This window comes from Perna viridis, chromosome 7, assembly GCF_037379345.1.
Source record: "Perna viridis isolate PV_CMFRI_1.1 ecotype Kerala chromosome 7, ASM3737934v1, whole genome shotgun sequence".
In the NCBI taxonomy this organism is placed as follows: domain Eukaryota; kingdom Metazoa; phylum Mollusca; class Bivalvia; order Mytilida; family Mytilidae; genus Perna; species Perna viridis.
In genome coordinates, this window is record NC_142451.1 from 16,313,098 (window position 1) to 16,333,705 (window position 20,608).

At 33.4% G+C, this 20,608-nt stretch overlaps 2 protein-coding genes across 5 annotated transcripts; both read left to right on the plus strand.

Moving 5' to 3' along the window:
- The first annotated feature begins 1,380 nt into the window (after nt 1-1,380).
- LOC148611548 (transient receptor potential cation channel subfamily V member 5-like) lies at nt 1,381-20,400 on the plus strand. Of its 4 annotated transcripts, none has more exons than XM_088592205.1 (3): nt 1,382-2,504; nt 3,999-4,062; nt 15,932-20,400. In XM_088592205.1, the coding sequence occupies exon 3, from the start codon at nt 15,964-15,966 to the stop codon at nt 18,730-18,732; it is 2,769 nt and encodes a 922-aa protein (XP_088448331.1). In that variant the 5' UTR covers nt 1,382-2,504; nt 3,999-4,062; nt 15,932-15,963; the 3' UTR covers nt 18,733-20,400. The 4 variants fall into 4 exon arrangements, with proteins under 4 accessions (XP_088448328.1, XP_088448331.1, XP_088448327.1 ...); XM_088592204.1 differs by lacking the exons at nt 1,382-2,504; nt 3,999-4,062 and adding exons at nt 12,971-13,058; nt 15,032-15,080; XM_088592202.1 differs by lacking the exon at nt 3,999-4,062 and having other exon boundaries at nt 1,381-2,504.
- LOC148611549 (uncharacterized) lies at nt 4,072-12,033 on the plus strand. The gene is made up of 3 exons (XM_088592206.1): nt 4,072-10,014; nt 10,420-10,646; nt 11,780-12,033. The coding sequence occupies exons 1-3, from the start codon at nt 10,002-10,004 to the stop codon at nt 11,924-11,926; spliced, it is 387 nt and encodes a 128-aa protein (XP_088448332.1). The 5' UTR covers nt 4,072-10,001; the 3' UTR covers nt 11,927-12,033.
- Nucleotides 20,401-20,608: the final 208 nt, after the last annotated feature.

Sequence of the window (20,608 nt, forward strand, 5' to 3'; positions counted from 1 at the left end):
GATCATGGCTGACAACAGTAAAGATGTCATTGTTTTTATTGTCTGATTTTCAATGTAAAACTGTTCAAGGAATAAATAGCCAAACTTCTTTGAATACGTGCTGAATTATTAACAGAATAACCCCTTATGACAAATCGTCATAATGGTCCAGGAACATGCTTTTTTGGCGAAGACCTGTCAAAATTACCATTTTATCCAACAAACCCTATAAGGAAACACTAAATTAATTTTTCAACAAAAAAGTTTTTTTTTTGGCTTTTAGATTAATTTCTGACAGCAATGTTTTCTATAGACATGGTTTTGTGTATTCTTTCTTTTGTTTTGTTGTTGCTATTTTGTTTGTTTGTTTGTTTTTTTTCTGTTTTGGTTTTGGTATTTTTTCTTTGTAGATACTATAAAGCGGTGGACTGCTTTCATGTGATTTCCAGTTTTAGTATTATGAGTCTTTACACGATTTTTGTGGGGTTTTGATTTAAATCAATCGACAATGCTAGCTAGAATGCCTTTGGACCACAGTTGCTGTGCCAAAGTGCCATTTGAAGTCACTTTTTGTCAGTTAGTTATTTAATGGTTCTTTTGTCTGTGTTCAACAACTACTGTCTTAGGTCCGAAGAAGATATGCTAAAGAGTTTTTAATTTAAGCATCTGTCACAGACAGTCATTCTTAGATAAAATTTTAGCCTTATTTCTTCTGTAACAATTTTTTGTTCGCCACTTATTAAAATAAATAATGTGTACCACGTGAAACAACTGCTCCACTGAAATCATACATATATTTGATTATTGAAATGTTAAATTTTCAGGATAAAAACTATCACTTTTAAATTTTCTTAAGGAATGATCTGACTTATTTAAATTAATATACACTTAAAAGAAACTGTATGTTTACTACGCCGTCAAAAGTAAGATTAATTTAAACATACACAATATGGATTTTAGACGGAGATGACGGTTTGCCAAGATTTAGTTTACGCCAAGTACCGAAACGTTCTGTACACATTTCAAATAAATATCCTTTTGAAACATTTTCACAAAGAAAGATACTGGGTGACTCAACGCCACGTTGGTGTTTATTTCACCCGCTGTTAGTTTCTACAGAGAAACAGATTTTCCATTTTATCAATTTATTTGATAATCAGTGGTTATTCACACGAAACTTCGCCTTTAAATATCATACACGACGATAAAATAATTCTTTGTATGATAATGATCAATTTCACCAAGTATTTGCAATGCTTACCCTACCTGTGCAATAGGTCCATGCTCCCAGTTTTTAGTGGAGTCCGAGTTGCTCATTTGCTTTTATTACTTTACATATATGATTTTAGTTACTTTATGTTCTTTGTTGTGTTTATCTGTTTTCCATGTCTGGTCATTGCCACCGGATTACATTCTTTCGATTTCCGCTAGAATCAGGTTTCCCTTGATTAAGTTTCATGTGAGTGCAATGGAATTAAGAGCGCATGCAGTTAGAATGATACTTAAAAGTTGAAAAATCAATAGAAAAACAACTGATATGGTAAAACTGAACAAAGCGTGTAACCTAAATAAAAATAGTAAATACTTTCATAATCAAAGGCAAAATGAAACAACAAAAATGGGGAAAAAACGTAGGAATTATCAGTGATATTATCAGGGTTTGCCCTCAATGACAATACGTAGTCACATGACTTTTGTTACTGGATGATTGTATATTGATAGTGTGTGTGTATGTGTCCATGGGCTGATGTTTTCAGTACGAAGCTATTTCGAGCTGCCGTACATGTAGGTAGTGTATTTAAATGGGAGTGTCCTGATTGTTTAAGTGGGAAAAAGTGTACACAGAGCTTAGGCAGGACAATTATACTAACGATGGAAACCTTTGTTGTGGCTATTTGAAGACCAGAAGAGAACTCGATGAAAAAAATAGCATTCAGTACAAGAATCATAATCTTTTCACACCCAACAAAAACAGAGCTATTCTTGGCAATAGTGAGATTTCTTTTTAACGCATCTTGAGTTGAAATACGTGTTTACTTGTTTTTCAATTCAGTGTCATGTGAAAAACACAGATGTACTTGAACCAACCCCGAGGAACCAGACACCGGATAGATCAAAAGTTGGGTGCAATTAAGCGACAATTATATTACAAGTTGAACTGAAGTAATAACCCAACGACATTGAATTACAAAGGTACCAGATTACCAGCACACCTTCTTCGGTCTACGTATGTTCAGGTCCAATGCCAATTATATTAGAAACTGCCAAATTGTTAAAATATAAGAAATGACACAATACGAAAGTTTGGGATATTGATTGCCTTTTGCGTTTAAATGTTTTCGAATCAATTCTGGCTTAAATCTTGCAGGTTTGTATTAAATTATTAACATCAGATGTATTGCTACTTCAATAATACCCCGGAATGCTATAATACTGCAATTGATTGAACAGTTCCATAACAGGTCACGAAAACAAAGTTGGATTCAAGATATGCATGGATTCAATTTTCTTCGGTTGTGATAAAGGTATTATTATTTACTTTTCTTTAGCACGTAAACTCATTAGTCAGTTCTTCTGCATTGTTAGGGATGAGGTTATACATTCACTAACTACATTTGTAGTAAGTTTTGCACCGATATGTCATAGTTTCCGAAGCCCTCCCTTTTTTATAGTATTTATATTTGAATTAGAGTAATTAAAAATAATTTTTCGTGTACTCAAATGGGACTGATTTTGACAGGCTTTCAATTATGCAAATGGAGCATTGTATTATATGTTTAGTTTAGTCAGGGTTTGTTTTTATAAACACAAGTGACTGTAATAACCAACACACGTTAAGGTGAATCTAACTTTCTTGTATGCATTTATGCATTATTTTTTGATCTTACAGTTCTGGATTTTCTGATAATTCTGCTGATATCAGTAGGTTAAAATTATGCTTTGTCACCATTCTGAATTTTAACTTTAAAGTATTGAGTACATCAAAGTTAAATATATCTAAGCTCTCATAAATGCTTTGGTTAGCAAGATTATAGAATATGAAAAAATCGATGAGGGTTTCCTGAAAATATTTAGGCTACACGACTGTAGATTTCCATTTTCCCGTCCGTATTCATTTTAATAACTAAAAAGGTGTAATTGCAAGCTCCTTTTAATGAAAAATAATGCTTGCATTTAATAGAAGCCCCTTTTTATGTCTCAGTTTAATTAACAAAAAAAAAACAAAGACAAAACAAAAACAAAAAGCTAACGCGTTTTACCGTAAATGTCCGAAAGTGACCTTATAAGGTCAACTACTTGTATTTAATTTTTTCTGCGCACTTCGATTCTTAAATAAATCTATATAGGCAAGCTTAAGCTACATGTACTATTTTTTGCAAGTCCAAATTTCGTTGTACAGTCTGAAAATTTACCGAGCTATCTTGCAGATAGTCGGTAATGCCAGCAGACGATAGTTAGCATTGAAGAATTTTTATTGATTCTTTCGTCGTTAACAAACTAATGACAATGTTATCAGATTTACCTGTAGTACCTAAATTGGACCACCATATTGATATAGCCAAGTTGTATTTTATTTTTATTTTTGTAAAATGTTCAAGAATATTTGCTCTGTAAAATAAATATAAACATCATGATTATATTTTGGAATGGTTCCAGTCGGTAGTTTACTTTTAAGGTCCAATTGATTATGTTTCGTTGAAATTTCATGTATAATGGTAACCTCAGCTTAATGCTGCCAAATCTTTTTGCCTTGGACAAAGACTTCTACTCTTTGTTCTAGTAATTTAAAATCGAGGTACTCAGAACAAAGACATTAGTCACAATGTGTATATTACGCATGTTATATAAAAGGGAAACTTGTAAAGGATTCTTCAAAATTTTTAAATAAACCGTATGTTGACAGTCGATCAGCTGTTTTGGTATACAAGTAGACATTTAAATCTATTTTTGTATATACACAAAGACATTCTACGTTATAATGAAAAAAAGAATTACTCGAAAATCGCATAAACTTGCAGAATTTAGAGGACGTGGAAGAAGGGGCATGGATTATATATGCTGAAAAAATATTAGACATAATAGGTAAGTTGAAAGTCTATCTTTATTTTCATTGTTTATCTATTCATGATAGCGAAATCGCACGATTTCATGTCAAAGAATTTCCAGAGGAATCACATTGACGCTGTTCTTTGTCTAAAGATTTTAATGATTAGATGAAAAATAAGAAATTGTTTATAAAAAATTCGATCTATAAAATGTTATGCAAAATATGTGAATTTGAGCAAATTTGAAGACTGTATGGAAATACATTCAATAAATGTACATGTATTGTAATAATGGTACAAATGTAATTCATGGTTGAGCCCAGGATTTATGTCCCCTATAATCCACGAATAACAGTGGAACAGGGCACAGAAAAAGAGATTTTTTACAGATACCCCATTCCAAGGTTTTTAAATGAAAATGGACATAAATCCCGAATGTATACTGCAATATACCTATGTTTTAATTGGTGTTGGGGGAAGAGAAATGGGCGAGAAATTGAGAATGGTGTAGTTGGGTATGGGTATAGGTCAACATATGATTTGATGTGTAAAGTTGTACGGAATAGTAATAAAACTATAATATATGTAGGCTTGAAAATTGGAATGAGTAAGTAAGGGAATAGAATATAATAGTGGGAATATAGAAGGTCATAGAATGCAACAGGAGAGTGTTTCAGGAGTGGAGAAATTGTTGTTTTGGACTGTGGAACAAGGAACGGAGCACAAAAGTCATTCATAGGTATTAAGAAAATGACAAACTGGAAAAGCGAAAGAAAACGAAAAATGGCGTTCTGGGTGAAGTCAATGGAGAAGTGCATTGTGTCGCTTATTGGTTAAAATAGGGGTCTATTCGAATGTTAACTAACACGTAACGTTTCAAAAGAAAATAAGTCGAGATTTATCACGAAAATATCTTCTCTTTTGCATGCAATTTTTGCAAGCCGCTGCAAAAATTTGTTCTTTAAAAGACTTTAATTAAACCGACACTGGATAATTGGTTTAGTGGGATTTAGTATATAAGTAGATTTTGTGCCAAGGTCGCAGTTAACTGGACTGTGAAAAAAGTAAGAATAAAGATCTGTTAAAGAATTAAAAAAATATAAAGTCATTGAAATATTCCTCTTAAATTTTATTATATCTTAAATAGATTGAAAGATACACGTGCATATTAATACGAAAATGATGACTTAGCATAGTTACATTTGCAACATTATGTAATACATGTACCAGTAGTTGATTCTGTTGCGATTATTGAAATTAAATTTATTGGTATTATTTTCACCTTAACTTATAAGCCGATTATCAACGTGCATTTTATTACACAAGGACCTGCTTAGGTGGAAACTGCTTGACATTTAGGTGGTAAATCATATTGCATGTCTGTATGTAAAATGTATTTTCCCATCAAAATTGATTAATTTATAAAAGTGCTCATAAACCAACTACACCTGAACGGAACCTGCTGCGCACTATTTCGACAAAAGTAGTAACGATGTCCACAACAACTCATAACGAGTATAGCGCAGCTAAGTGTATGGACAAAAACAAACAGCGCATCAACATACTTCCTTTCGACACCAAGTGATATTTACAGTTTTGTTTTTTTTTTGTTTTTTGTTTTTGCTGAAAAATTCACGGAATTGTAGTTCATGGTCTTTAACATCCTCCGTTAACGATCAAGCTACGATATTAGTCATCCGTAATAATCGATCAGTTCACTATCATTTTCTCGTATTACACTGTGTCTGGGCGATTATAGTGGTATATGTATAATCATTAAAACTACCAAGAGTGCAAGTTAGTAGTTATGACATTTGAATGCTACTATCAACCCAAGTCAAACTCACTCCTACCAACGATGTGGTCTGCTTTTAGCTCTGACTTCGGCCTTAAAGTACAGACACTTCTATAGATTTGAGTCAAAACGGGACGTCAATGAAATGAAAATCTTACAGATTTGAGATCTTTCTCGCGATATTGAGTACAGCGAAAACAACAGCAAAACGAAACAAAAATAGAATAAGTGATTTCTTCTTTTCATCATGACTTGTAATTCAAAATAGATTCAGTTCTCATTGTGAGGTTAATAATTTTTTAATCCTATTTAGAATGCATTGCACGCGTATATATACCCAATATAGGCTGGGTAATTATGTCGAATCAGCGGTTATTTCATACAGTAATCTTTAAGGTTACATTTCTATAATCAATAAGTTTATCAAAAGGTATGCCAATTACTGACATGTGTATGTAACGTTTGATCAATAACCTTATCGTTCTCCTTTATTTCAATTCTTATCATTTAGTTCAGAAAAAAATGTGGAAACTCGCCATTTAAATTGTAATAGAACTGTTGGCGAAATATTACGGATTTCATTGATACAAACATTATCAGACATGATTTTCAAAAGCAGACAAGCAGATCGAGCATTTTTCTTTTTAACTTAAAAATCCTTTTGAGCACGACCTTTACCTTTAAATGCAAACAAAACATGCACATAAAGATCGCTCAACACAGTTCTACTTGTATATGTAATTTATCTAGAAAGACCAAGCAACAGATTCGTTATCTTGATGGCAGATTTTTGGAAACGACCTCTTACATGTAGTCATAAAAAATCAAACGCAGACGACCAGTTTTCTACGTTTCGCGGAACCTGAATGTCTAATCGATCCTTGAATATACACGCTGAAAACGTATCTTAACCGGAAAAATTCTACGGTCCATAATGTGTCCGGTATAGACAGGTTTCTCTGTGCTAGTATTCAAAGGTTTTATTTAATGGGGATAGACTATTAATACCTTATAGAAAGCTTAAAAGCGGAAACACCATCCGTGCAATTCTTATAAACTAAGTAAATGGGAAAGGGATATCTATAAGATGAAGGACGGCAGATTTCTTCTCTCAGACTGCCAAGCAGGGAGACGAATCATTTGCTATACTTCTTGATTTTCAAACGCGGTGTTGCAATTATGCAGTTCGATCTAATAAATCAAAAGCCGTTTAAAGTGCTATTAAGGACTTAATAAATTAAAAAGTTATAAAAGTTTTAAAATCTAAATGCATGAAAGACACTAAGTTAAATTATACAATTTATAACGATTCGAGCGTGTTTTCCATTTTTGTCACTTACACATTACGACAAACACGCAAGAGACTATCCGTGATTTAATTAGCCCTTATGATGACTTGTAGAATTCCTAATATATAAATGCCTACGTACAGCACTATTTACATGCTCAATTTTACATACGTATTTATTTTTACACACGTGTGAAAATATACATTGGTGTACAAATACTGCATGTAAATGCAAATACATACGCATGTAAATTTACACCATGTGTAAATATACATCACCCCGGGACCAAAAGTAAATTTGGACAAGGGCATGAAATAAATTTTGCGTATGTAAATGCAATAAATATAAATACGTACGTGTTTGATTTTATATCATCGTCCGCTGAGACAAATAGGGTTGAGACTTAGTGATATCGGTGAAATGAGTCCGTCCAAAGAAGTCATTTGTACCAACCTGCATGTATATGGTTTTAAAGGGTTCGGAATTTGTGTTGTTACTTTGTCTTTTGACATGTTCCCCATTTCCTATTGTAAGTAATCACGCATTGGCCGACATGAAACTATGTAGTTTCACCTAAGAGTGACGGACAGAGAGACAATTATTATGTGACATACAGAGATACATATACTAGGATAATAAATGATTACGAAAAAGGATATAGGAATGATTGTCTAGAATGGGGGACCGAAATGGACAAATTAAAGGTCTATACTAACAAATGTTTTCCACACCCGAAGTCTGTTTTCTACTGGCTACAGAAATGAGAAATATGCCAGTTCAGATACACCCCAAACATAAAAATAACAACAAAAAAAACTTAAAAAGACCCATGATCAACGGTCTAGCCATTCGGAGACATCGATCTAAGTTCTTAAGATTACATCTTTTAAACAATCTACAAATTTTCTACTGGCTACAGAAATGAGAAATATGCCAGTTCAGATACACCCCAAACATAAAAATAACAAAAAAAAACTTTTAAAAAGACCCATGATCAACGGTCTAGCCATTCGGAGACATCGATCTAAGTTCTTAAGATTACATCTTTTAAACAATCTACAAACACTGATGCAAGGTCATCCCGTATGGGTTTGCCCGTCACTGTATCATTTCCTTCATGCCACGCGATTTTGTTCTTATCAAAATTGTGTTATATCACACAGGCGGTATTCACCATACTTGCAAACTCGATATGCACATCTAGTCGTTTCTGTACGTATTTCCACATACATTTCAGTCAGTCTCAATTAGTCTATCCAAATAAAAAAGTGGATTGTTGCAGGGTCAGAGAAAATTCGGACTAAAGCCACTGATGATCAGTGAATCAAGGAACAGATGAACTGTTATATGCCTATGTCTATCTCTTCTGACTTTAACCTAGGGTGATTCCCACTCCATGAAAGTAGGAAATGGATGTTTCTTAATTGTCGTCTTTTAAAGGCAATAATTCCATCCACTGTGAAGATATGACAACAGAAGGCCGAGTATTGACTGACTGCATGATTATTTTTTTAAATACTCACCCTACAAAACTCATATGAACGCTTAGTAATTTTGCTTTTACACAAGTGTGTAAATTTGCATACGGAAAATTTGTGCACTTTTTTTGTTACGGCGTATTTCCAAATGTATTTTTCTAAACATTCGCAGAAACTTCCATTCATAACATGTTTGAAATTGTTAGTTAAAAAAAAATAGAAGATGAATCCCTGTTTTGTAAACGCAAAGGAGCTGGCATAATACAAACGTGTAAGATCCATTCACTTTTTTATTCAAGGTGGTTTTGTCTATTCAAGCCATACAGTACTCTATCTAACCAGACGCCGTGGTTTTGTCCAAAATATGAATATTTCGAAGATTGAAAGTCGAATATCGCAAAATATTAACACAAGATGTATAATTTCAACATTGTAACAAATGAGCTTCGACGAGTTTGTCATGTTTAAAACCAACTAGAGGTTCACAGAAATCTGGATCGCTTACTTCATTTTTACCTTTCAAGGTCAATTTAACTAACGAAGAGTCATCCTACATCCAATCGATAGGGAATTTTTAGGCCTTATTTTAAGGATCCTTTCACCAATTGAAAGTTTCTTACTATTTATTATGATTTTCAGGGAATCGAATGAAACAGCAAAAAATAAAAACACAAAAAGCAATTTTTCGCCTTTCAAGGGCAATTATTCTAACAAGAAGTTATCCTACAGCTCCGAACAAGTGAAATCTTTTGAATGTCTTGCCGTAAAGTCTTGTCGTGCGGATCATTTCATCAATTTAAATCATTTTTCTATCTGTTTTACAAGATATTGGCTAAAACCTACAAAAAGGACAATAGCTTAAACAAAACTTCGTCCTACAACTTCACACAATTGAAATTTTCAAGCCGAAAAAAGAGAGTTCATCTTCATGTTTCTCTATCTCATATTTTTTTGCGGTATACCTTTACACCCCCCTTTACGTTCTATAAGGTTTGTTTGCTATTTTGGAACAAACAACTTGAGTTGATATTTTGCAATATTCTATCAGTCCGGTCATTATGTAGCCTATAATATACAGGGTAAAATACAGAGTACAAATCGTTGGTGTTATTTGAAATGTTGAGACACAGACCAGGAACATTTTTCACTGTTTGTCTCAATATATAAATAATAATTACCAAATTAAATGTTTTCGAAACCCAATACAGAAACATCTAGGTTAGTACAGAGACTAACCAACCGATAATCATGAAACCTTTTATTTACGGATTGAGATAGTTATCGTCAGCAAGAATTTCTCACTTCATGGAACAAATTGGTGAATATGTCATGATCTCTAAATGTCAACAATTGTATAAACATCTGCCTTACCAATACAATCTTCTGAACAAACAGAGAAGTCAGAGCTGGAAACATGGATATATCAGGTATGGCAATCTCTAAATAAACTGCATTTCTTCGAGTTAAAGTATTGTTCATAATCCCCTTATTCGAACAATTTTACAGAACATAAATAAAAAAAAAAACATAGTTTGTGTAAGGTTAACGGCACAGGCTGCTTTTACTCACGATTCTCCTCCAGTAGATAGACTTGTTTTGCTATTCAAATTCCATTAAGTGGCTTCTCTTGATCTGGCATCAAATTGAATCTCGTAGTAAATGAAACCACTGATTTGATAACGGTACATTCTACTGACTATATACCGGTTCATTTATATTTAAGATTTAGGCTTCACTTAAAACATATACAGGTTGATTGATCAGTTTGAATCCTCTATCTACTCAAAATTAGCCGGAATTGTAATCTATAGATGCTATTTTTATTTTTACAGGTCTTCCCGACTCCGATTTAATTAATAGAACATTATTATGGTCAGTAGAGATCCCGAAATCTAGTGACGACGAAGTTTTGACAGTATTAGTTGTGTCCGTTGTCTGTGCTTTCATTGCTGTAATTTTCATGTTTGTTTTTTGGCTGAAGTATAGACATTCTTCTGAATCAAATGAATTCGAACAATCGTCAGACTCACTGGAAGAACCAGCTGCAGCCGATAACACAGTAAGTATTATGATAGTTTAATGGCAACATCAAGTTAAGCAATTTTAAAAGTTGCAGTCTTTAGAAAAATCAAGACACATGTCAAAAACCCTCCGGATTCACTTTTATTTCAACTTCAGAAACAGTTGCAGACTATATAACCAGTCTCTGTCATTTGGATGTTGCAGTTTTGAGATAAAAAATATATATGGACTGTGTACGAATTCAGCTCATTGCAAGGGTTATTGTTCTTGACTTCTTGGTTTTATTAGGATATGAATGTAGGATTTTCTCAAAAATACAGATCTGTTACAATGTACATGCAAGACTGAAAAAACATTGCTGGTGCAGTGGGGTTTTCTACACCATGAATCGCCTCTAACATAGACAGTGTCTGAATTTTACATAGACTGGCACTTAATTACACGTACATGTACTTGTACTTGTAAATTAACCAGGAGACGACGAGTCCCCAAAACAACTTTCGCAATTAGACACTTCTTTAAAAAATAATGTCAGATGTAACACACTTTCTGATTGGATAAAAAAATTGTCCATCATGTCATAGACCAAATTTTGTTATGTGACAGTGACGTCATCAATCTTTTTTGATGACCTACTCGTTAAATTTTAATACAAAAATTCAATTATAAGGAATGACTTGTATTTTTTTTCGATCAATTCGAAATAATCTCAATGCCCTTTGTGTACACTTAAAAATAAGCTGCTACGCAGGTTATTTAATTTGAACCCCGTGATTGAGTTGACTTCCTCATAGACCGAAAACATATGTCATTCCTTTAATGGCTAGATCAATATAATGACGTAATGTGGCTGCCAGCATCAACTAGTGGCTTTTAAAAATCTAAGTTTTTAAGTCTACCAAGTTTATTTTCGAGTTTCAGCAATACCAGTCATAACTCTGCTTTTGTCCTACGAAGTATACGAAGACTGCAAATGCAGATAGTACAATGTGAAAGTAACGCTTTCTGATTTCCAACCATGAATCACATATTGCATGATTCTTTGCTTAAGTACTACTTAAAACAAGTATACAAAAAGATATACGCGATGTAAAGCTACAATTTTTCTGTTCGTCAGTTCATGAATCAGTTATAAGTCACATTGATCAAACTGTTGTTTACTATTTTCAGATAGAAAGACAAGTAAGTGAACTTAGCCATTCATCGGATAGAGAAGGGAAGTTTACAGAGTGTTCATTATTGTCGGATCCCAATAACTCACCGCGAAGAGAACGAACATATACACAATGTACTTTGTTGTCAGAAACAATGAGTTGACAGATATAATTTTACAAAATCAATGTTAAATATTTCATTACATATTTTAATAAGGTCAAGTATTACATTGATATTAATGATGTTTATAATAAATTTAGTTATTATGATTACCTATTACATTTTTTTAAACAAAAGATAATATTCTGGCGTCGAATTCACAAAAAGTCGTAAGAGTAAAGTTGATCGTAAGTAATGATGTCATAACAGAAAATAACATTGTGACGTCATAATTTACGATTAATTTCTCACTTACGACTTTTTGTGAATTCGACGCCAGAAGATAAGATATTTACGTGTGATACGAATCTATTCCCTTACGGCACCACGCCCTAAATCTGATTCTCTTACCACTTACTGCACAATCTTCCTCGACCGAAATCTAGCACACTAACCCCTTATGGCAGGACCCGCCTCGGTGCCCGAAGTCTAGCACTCTAACCCCTTATGGCACAATAGAGGGTTAATCGTTATAGGAGGTGGTGGCATAAAGAAATGGGTTGGTTACTCGTAAAATATTGCACACTACACATGTATTATTTTCACTGTAAATTAAAAAAAATGTGCATCGCTTATTTACATTGTATAAATAACCAGTAAGCAGCACATTGCATTTCATTCCCACGCATCGTTGCCAACCACTGCGAAATTATTTTTTTCGGGAAAAGGTTGAACAGGGTAGTAATTCCTCGCCCATTCGACTTCAATGAGCGAGGCTTGATTGGGTACATATCTCATAATTAAATATCACACACAAATATATTCTTTGTAAATATGAAAAAAAATGTCGTGCATCTCTAGTTCCATGTGTAGCAAATATTTATTCCTTCATGTCAGATGACAGAATTATGTTCTTATCGTAATGTAATTCTTAAATTATAGTAACGTTATTCATTTAAATGAAAAGTTAAACGTGGAAATAAAACAATAAATGATTAAACGGGGTATAATTTTCCATTATGTATACTAGGATATCTTGTTCCGTTGTATGTTTTGGTTAATAAGGGTATTTTACCGTTAGAAACGAACAAAATGGAGAGCGAGAGCGGAAGTGTGGAGAGAAACAGGACAGACCGAAATTTAAGACTTACTACAGACAAAAGAAAAAATCGTCGCAGAAGTAAAAGTTATGCAGGTAAAACGTGAAAGAATTCATATTTTCTATTTGCTTGAATTACAAATCGCAGTCTTCGGTCAGTTATGGCTTAGGCCTTTAGGGGAAACATTATATTTCTCTCAATTAATATCGTCGTCACATACAGAATATACACTTTTACATGTCATCAAATTAGAGTGCCTATTTTTTTTTTTATTAAAAATCGACAGTTCATTCGAAAAGATTTTGCAGTATGCGGTAACGATTCTGTCATCTGTCATCTATGTAAATAAAAAAAAGTGTGTTGGAAGCGTTTATTTTCGTACGTTTCGACTAATATGTACATATGTTTCATTTCGTATGCTTTACTATCGTTCTGACAAAGATTTCTAACGGGGCACATCCTCTATTTCTTGTAAAATAGAAGATGCGTATAATATTTCGTCTACTTCAAGGTGCGGATCATTTATTTTCAGTAGATATTTCAAACATTGTGTTTTCGGTCCGCTTCAAGGAGCAGACCATTATTTTCAATTGAAATTCCCGACATTTTATTTTGACAGTGTTGTTAAAGCCATTTTAATTGGTTGAAAATTAGATAGACTTTTGAAACACAGCCAGCCACATTTGTTAAAGTCAATGTAAATATAGGAACGATCCTAATTCTGATCGGAAAAGCTATAAAAAATAATGTATGAATCGCGACCACGGAAACACAAACAATTCATAAACGGCAATTCTGATTGATAGTCATATTACGTTTTCATCAAGATTAAATTTTGCTTTTGATTTTCGGTCTGATCTGATAGATATTCAACCTTAAGATAAAGAAAAACAGACCGGGTATGGTAGGCGTTACTTTGCAAAACAAGAGCGTGCTGCGTGAAATTAAAACAGAAATGTATTTGACTGCATAAATATGTTTAAATTAACATCACTTAGTTTATTTTTCTATAACCCAGTGAGTACTAGTATATGATCATGATGTGTCGGACCATCTATGTTTTTAAAAAGCCAATACTTGTTGTGAGATTATTTTCCCCGTTCAATCTACGCAAATAAACACTTATGACGATGCCATTATTTTTATAAAAAATATATGATATCAATAGTTTTGTTCGTCTCAGTTTGTTTAATGTTTAATTCCACGAAACTGGAGACCCAGGCAACGATTTCTATATGTGTTTGTTAGCATTGAAGGTCACATTCGTTGTATAAACTCGTAGATAATAATCTAACAACAAATTACTAGTACTCACTGGTTTATAGAAAAATAAACTAAGTGATGTTAATTTAAACATATTTATTCAGTCAAATACATTTCTGTTTTAATTTTACGCAATATAACAATACACATTGGATCAGGAAACAAGCAAAGCTTATATTAATCCATCTCCATATAAAGTATGAGCAACTCGGCAGGTGTTTCTAGAAAAGCAGAGGAGGCTTACCCTACCGGTGCACCTGGTATGTTCTTTGTTGTGTATGTCTGTTTTCCATGTCGGGTCTTTGTCCCTAGATTACATTCTTTTGATTACCGCTATAACCTTGGTTCCCTTGATTACTCTTTATATACATGAAATAGTTCCGAATATTAGCTAAAACATCCGAAGCATCAAAAAGACTATTCAGAGACACCGAAATTCAAGTACGAAGCCAAATCCTAAAAAAAACCAAAGAAACAGAGTTGATCTACATACAGAATAAAGTGCAATTATATAAATATATAAACTGAATACTAGGTTAACAAGATACCACACAAAAAAACTACAACACTTATAATTGTGAACTCCAACAAAAAAAAATCGGGAGCGAAAGCAGGTTCTGTGGAAGACTAAGCATGTCCAGCTCCACCAGCAGCACCCGTCATATTGTACACGAGTAAAATCCGGAATATATCAAGTTCGTATGGTTGTCAAACCAATAATACGGTACATATATTGACTCACCTGTAAAATAATTAGTAATCAACTATTGTAAAACAATATATGTATATTGTTTCTATTCATAAGGTTATTAAGATTAGATTTGAGGTTTGAATGGAATACAAATTTAACAAAAGTAAGTAGTTAAATACTGTATTAGGGGAAATTAAATGGGTTTACCACAAACAAAGTAACGCCATATACGATGGTCATTCTTAACACTTGAATGACATCGTTAGTTTAAAGTGGTTGTAATAATCGAAAGTTAAATCAGAAATACTAACATATGTTCTATATTTTAGATGAGTAACATTGATCATTTCTATATTTAGCTATTCTTACAGAATTTCCCCTTTTTATCCATGTATCTGCAAACATTATATATATACATGTGTTCCAATTGATAATGTCCGCTTACTTGATTGAAAATAAAGGTTATAACAAAGTTACCGAACTCGCATCTTGAATTGCAACGGACACGGATTACATGTAATAAGCATCCTGCACTTTATGTGTCACATTTTGGGGGATGCAGTGATGTTGTAGGTTGAGTTATATGAATATCAACTATTTAAAGGTATCTTCATGATTTTGTTGTCTACAGTTTCTTTTTATTTACCTAATATGGTTTGACGTGCAAGTTCACAAAATTAAAGAAATACATTAAACTGTTTCAACTGAATGTATGAATGTATATGAGTCGATAGTAATAATTAATAAGAACCTTTATTTCATCTAAACGAAGTATCAGAAAAGTCAATTCATTCTTATACTTGACTTTCAAACAAATAATACAGCCCTTAAAATGCTAGCTTTGTAAAAACATAACGCAGGATGTTTTTCTGTCTATAGCTAGCCAACTCACATTTCGTTTTGGTAAGTTCCTTGTCCCTACAATGCTGTAAAATACAAGCTAACCGGATGTGATACTTTAAGTCATTTGAATATATGAATAACGATGATTTATATCATTTTATCCAATTTCAGGTGAAGGACTTCTGAAACCAACAGTTTTTAGAATGGCAAAGAAAATGACCAAAAAGCTTAAAGATTACTTTGCAACCTTATTGGAGACCAACCCTGATGTGTTCATGAAGGAACTTTCATTTAGTATTAAATCCAACAAGGACGACAGGGTAATTGAGCTTCTCTCGATAATAGAAAAAAGGGACAATCGAATGTCTCCAATCAAGTTGTATCGCGAAGGAGACGATGAAACCGAGACATTGCTACACATCGCAATAAAGTATGAAGACAACACTGGCATAATAAAAAAGATCATACAATTGTGTCCTGACTTACTGGCCATGGCTAGGGATTCGTCAATTAATTACAAAGGCCAAAACCCCTTACACATTGCAATAACTAAAGGTCGTGAACAACTTGTTGAGCTGCTGTTAGAAGAGTATTCTGATAAAAAACAAGCGTCTTTTAGAGAAAGAATGATTCAAACGCAAGCTACCGGTCTTATTTTTGCAAATACTGTTATGATGGGAGAATTACCACTCAGCGTCGCTGCGCTTACATTCAATGAAAATGTTGTTGACGTACTGATAGAGAAAGGATCAATGATATATGCTCAGAATAGTCTTGGAGATACTGTCATGCATTCTCTTGTGAAATATGCTGCTGTTTATCCAGACAAAACTGACAAAGTCATTACTATGTTAAGCTACCTAGATAGCAAATTACGAGAGGAGCATCCGTCTGAAACAAAACTCAAAGATCAGGAGTGTGTAATGATTTTTCAAGAAGATTCGTGTATATGGTTTTTGAAAAATTATGAAAACTTTACACCACTTCAGTTATCTGCAAAATTAGGTGTCGTTGAAGTTTTCCAGTTTATAATTAAACTAGAGGACGTGTATTCATTCGTTAGTACACATGATGGACTTTTTGATGTCAAGCTGTATGATATTACAGAAATTGATACTGTTGCAAATCTAAAATCAAGAAAAACCTCCTCAAGCAGAGAGGGCAAAGTTGGAAATAAAGTGTCACGTAATAATATTGATGGCATTTCAAGGACAAGCATCAAAGCAACAACGGACTGTAACCCTTTTAGTTCGTTAAACTACCCAGAAACGGAATCGATTCTAGAAATGATGTTTGCCAATGACTACCAAAATTCTCCAGCTTTCCGAATTATTGAAAGTAGTCCTGTTAAAAATATCATACTTGAGAAATGGAAGAAAATAAGAAAAGTATACTACTTGTGGGGATTTTTTCATCTACTTATGACGATATGTCTTACTGCAGAAGCAGTTATCAGGTCAAATCTGTTTGCCGTTCGGTCGGCTACTAATGTAACAATGTTGGACATTAGTGTATCAACTGCGTCTGAACGCTTTGCAGAAATTGCCTCGTATTTCAGTTTTTTTGGTGGCATTTTATATCTCATGATAGGAATCTTATTAATCATTGCCAAAATTCGACGACCCAACAGTTATCGATATATTCTACATAATTCCGGTTATCTATTCTTTCTTTTAACACTTTCTGTATGTTTATGGCTCGATTTTTTCATGACAACGAGCTTAAAATACCATGACAATATTGCTTTAGTCATTGCAATTATCATGGGATGGTCGTTTGCAGTATTTTTTCTCCGGGCTATTTACCTCTTTGGGTTTTTTACGGAAATGATCAGACGCGTTATATTCGGTGATTTACTGCGATTTGCAGTAATAATTATGTTTATGTTATTTGCATTTACTGCAGGTATATATGTTGCATTTATTGGAGAATTAAGCTCCGTCCAAAATTTCGACCAATACAACAATGCTGTATCTGGAAGCTTCGATAGTTACGGTAACGCCATGTTGACTATGTTTAGATTAATGTTAGGCCTTGATGACATTGGGGTTTTATCTGAAGCAAGATTGCCATGGCTTGCTATAACTCTTTATATAATCTTTGCGTTACTTACTTATGTCCTTCTCATTAATTCGTTGATAGCTATGATGTCGCAGACGTTCGCTCAAGTGCATGAAAATAGATATCCACTATGGCGTCTTCAACAACTCTCAGTTATATTGTTCATAGAGGACCTGTTCTGCCTAGCTTGCATCAGAAGAATTTTCGATTCTCCCGGAGAGGAAAAGGCAACCCGCATATTAAATCCTGTTACAAAACAGTCTAGAGACGGCTATAGATTTTATTTTAAAATCCATTCATTTGAGCAAACTTATGCTTCAGAAGAAGATAAAGAGGCGATTAAAAACTCAAAGAAAGACGAAGAAGGGAGTCGCCTAGACGACACGTTTCGGAACACTTCGGAAATAATGGGCTCCATTGGTCATAGCACAGGTATGTATCGATTCAGTGTGAGACGACCAGCAAGCAGTGCTAACTTTTTACAAATACCCGATTTAAATGTAGGTATGTATCAACCTTACGGTGGAAGTAATAGTGACCTAAAACGTAAAAAATCTACAAAAAAGAACAAACATCTGAGTAGGGTAGTAGAAGAGGATAAAATTGAGAGACAATATGCTAGAAAATTGGGATCGGAACCAGACTTAATCAAATATGGAAAATCTCCAGAAGTTAATAGAAGACGTTATAACTCGGAGAACATGCATGAAAGAGACAACAGGCGATCTCCACGATCGATAGCCTCGGGTTCAAGCGAAACAAATTTAACAAGATCAGGACCGCTTACACCGGTAGAGGTAAAAATGCATATTCATGATCATTCGCGTGCTTGTCCGGAGAGGAAAGAACATGTTTATCGAAACGGATATTCTCACGTGGATATTGAACCATACCCCCACTCTAGCGCTTGAAGAATTGTAGGATAACAAAAACATTTCGGAAAGAAACTACATCAGAATGTGAATGCTATGCCTTTGTTAACGCTAACATAGGATTATTCTGTTAAATCTAGAATGGAACACAGTGAAACTAAAAACATTACAGAGAGTTTTGAAACAAAACAATAGAACTATAATACGTATTTTTTTATTAGCTAATTGTTCCAATTCACTGTGTTCTAACAAACGTTTCTTAGTGTGTGTGTGTGTGTGTGTGTGTGAATAATAATATTATATGCATTTTTGCCTCGAAAAACCATAAATGTTTTGATGTTATAATGTATCAAATACATGAATAATGAATACTGTGCAACTTGAAGAAGAAATAAGTGCATAACATGGATTTACTTTGTAAACGTGTCATTTTTAGTTTAGTTTCATTTTTGTTCCTTTGATTTATTTTTGTTTAACTTCACCAAGTTTTGTTTAGAGAATAGTTACCGGAACCTTCTGGTATACAACATGTAAAATTTCAGTATGGCCGTTTTGTTGTTGCATGAAGTGACCAGTGAAGTCTGGACTTGGGTATTTCACGATGAATGGAACCAACCAATTTGGAAGATCGATTAGATATATGTTACAACGTAGTCAAATCCGGGCATTCGATTTGGTATTTCTTTTTCTTTTTCTTTTTATTTTATCTTACTGTATTCGAAGTTTTGATTGTTCCTTGTATCGAGAGGTACGACGTATGTTTTCAGTCTTGGTAGCTTATTTGACTCAAGAACGCAACGGTTGTACTGAATTTTTACATGTTGTACCTACTCGAATATGATGTTAAAGTATTCATTTTAACGAACCAGCAAAGGTAGTCAGAATCCTGAACAAATGTAGAGACAGCTTTTGAAAAAAAAAGTATAATCTCAGTTAACTTGAATATAAAAGTCGGTAGGATAGTTTTCCCATGATTAGTTCTTACATTTTTTACTTATTTAACCTATTTTTGCCCACCCTTTAAAACATATATCGTTAAATTATTTTTTGTTCAGAAAATTTAACTAAGAGAAATTTTGCATTTCAAACATTCTGCAAACAGTATTATTCAATATTTTTCAGTATTATTAGTATTATTCAAACTTTGCACTAAGATCAACCTACAGTTATGAAGAAGTTTGATTTTCTTACATTTTAGCATGTTTAATTAAGCCATTTTTTTTTCAGCAGCATATGCTATCATTGGGTCATTACTGCTTTTACCGCTAACAAATGGGTGAAGCGGTAATAGGACATTACTAGAAGAAAGCATAGATAATATTTTGGTTACTGGACATTTTTAGTAGTATATGATACTTAGAAGGTCAGTGCTAGTAGGAAAACAAATATTTGATTCATTTCGTAAGAATTTCGTCTTTTTATCCTGATTAAATTTATGGGGACGAGTCGATTGTTTTATTTTTATTATTTCTCTTGTAATGAGACCGATTGTTCCTGTGTGTTTTGCAATGGATTAGGATGGTTCTGTCCTTGTACTTTAAAATTAAATTCGCTATAAAGAATAAAATTGTGTATTTTGCCAGTATAACAAGTATTAATACATATGTACCTTTAGTGCCAACTTTTACAAAAAAAATGTCTCAAATGTACGTTTTTTTTCTGTTTTAAGTGTTCAAAGTTTTTTTTTATTAAAAATACCTGAATTCATATTTGTCTATCAGTTCATTAACTTCCATAGATTAAACAATCGTCACAGCGTCGAATCAATCTCTGCCATGGGAAAATATTAACTCCCGATATGTCATCGTGTTACAATTGTTCAGTGTCGCCATTTCTGTTCATTTCGACGGGGACGTTCCGATATGTTATGAAAAAACTCAATCTTATTATCTCCAGCCTACATGCCTGTGTCAAA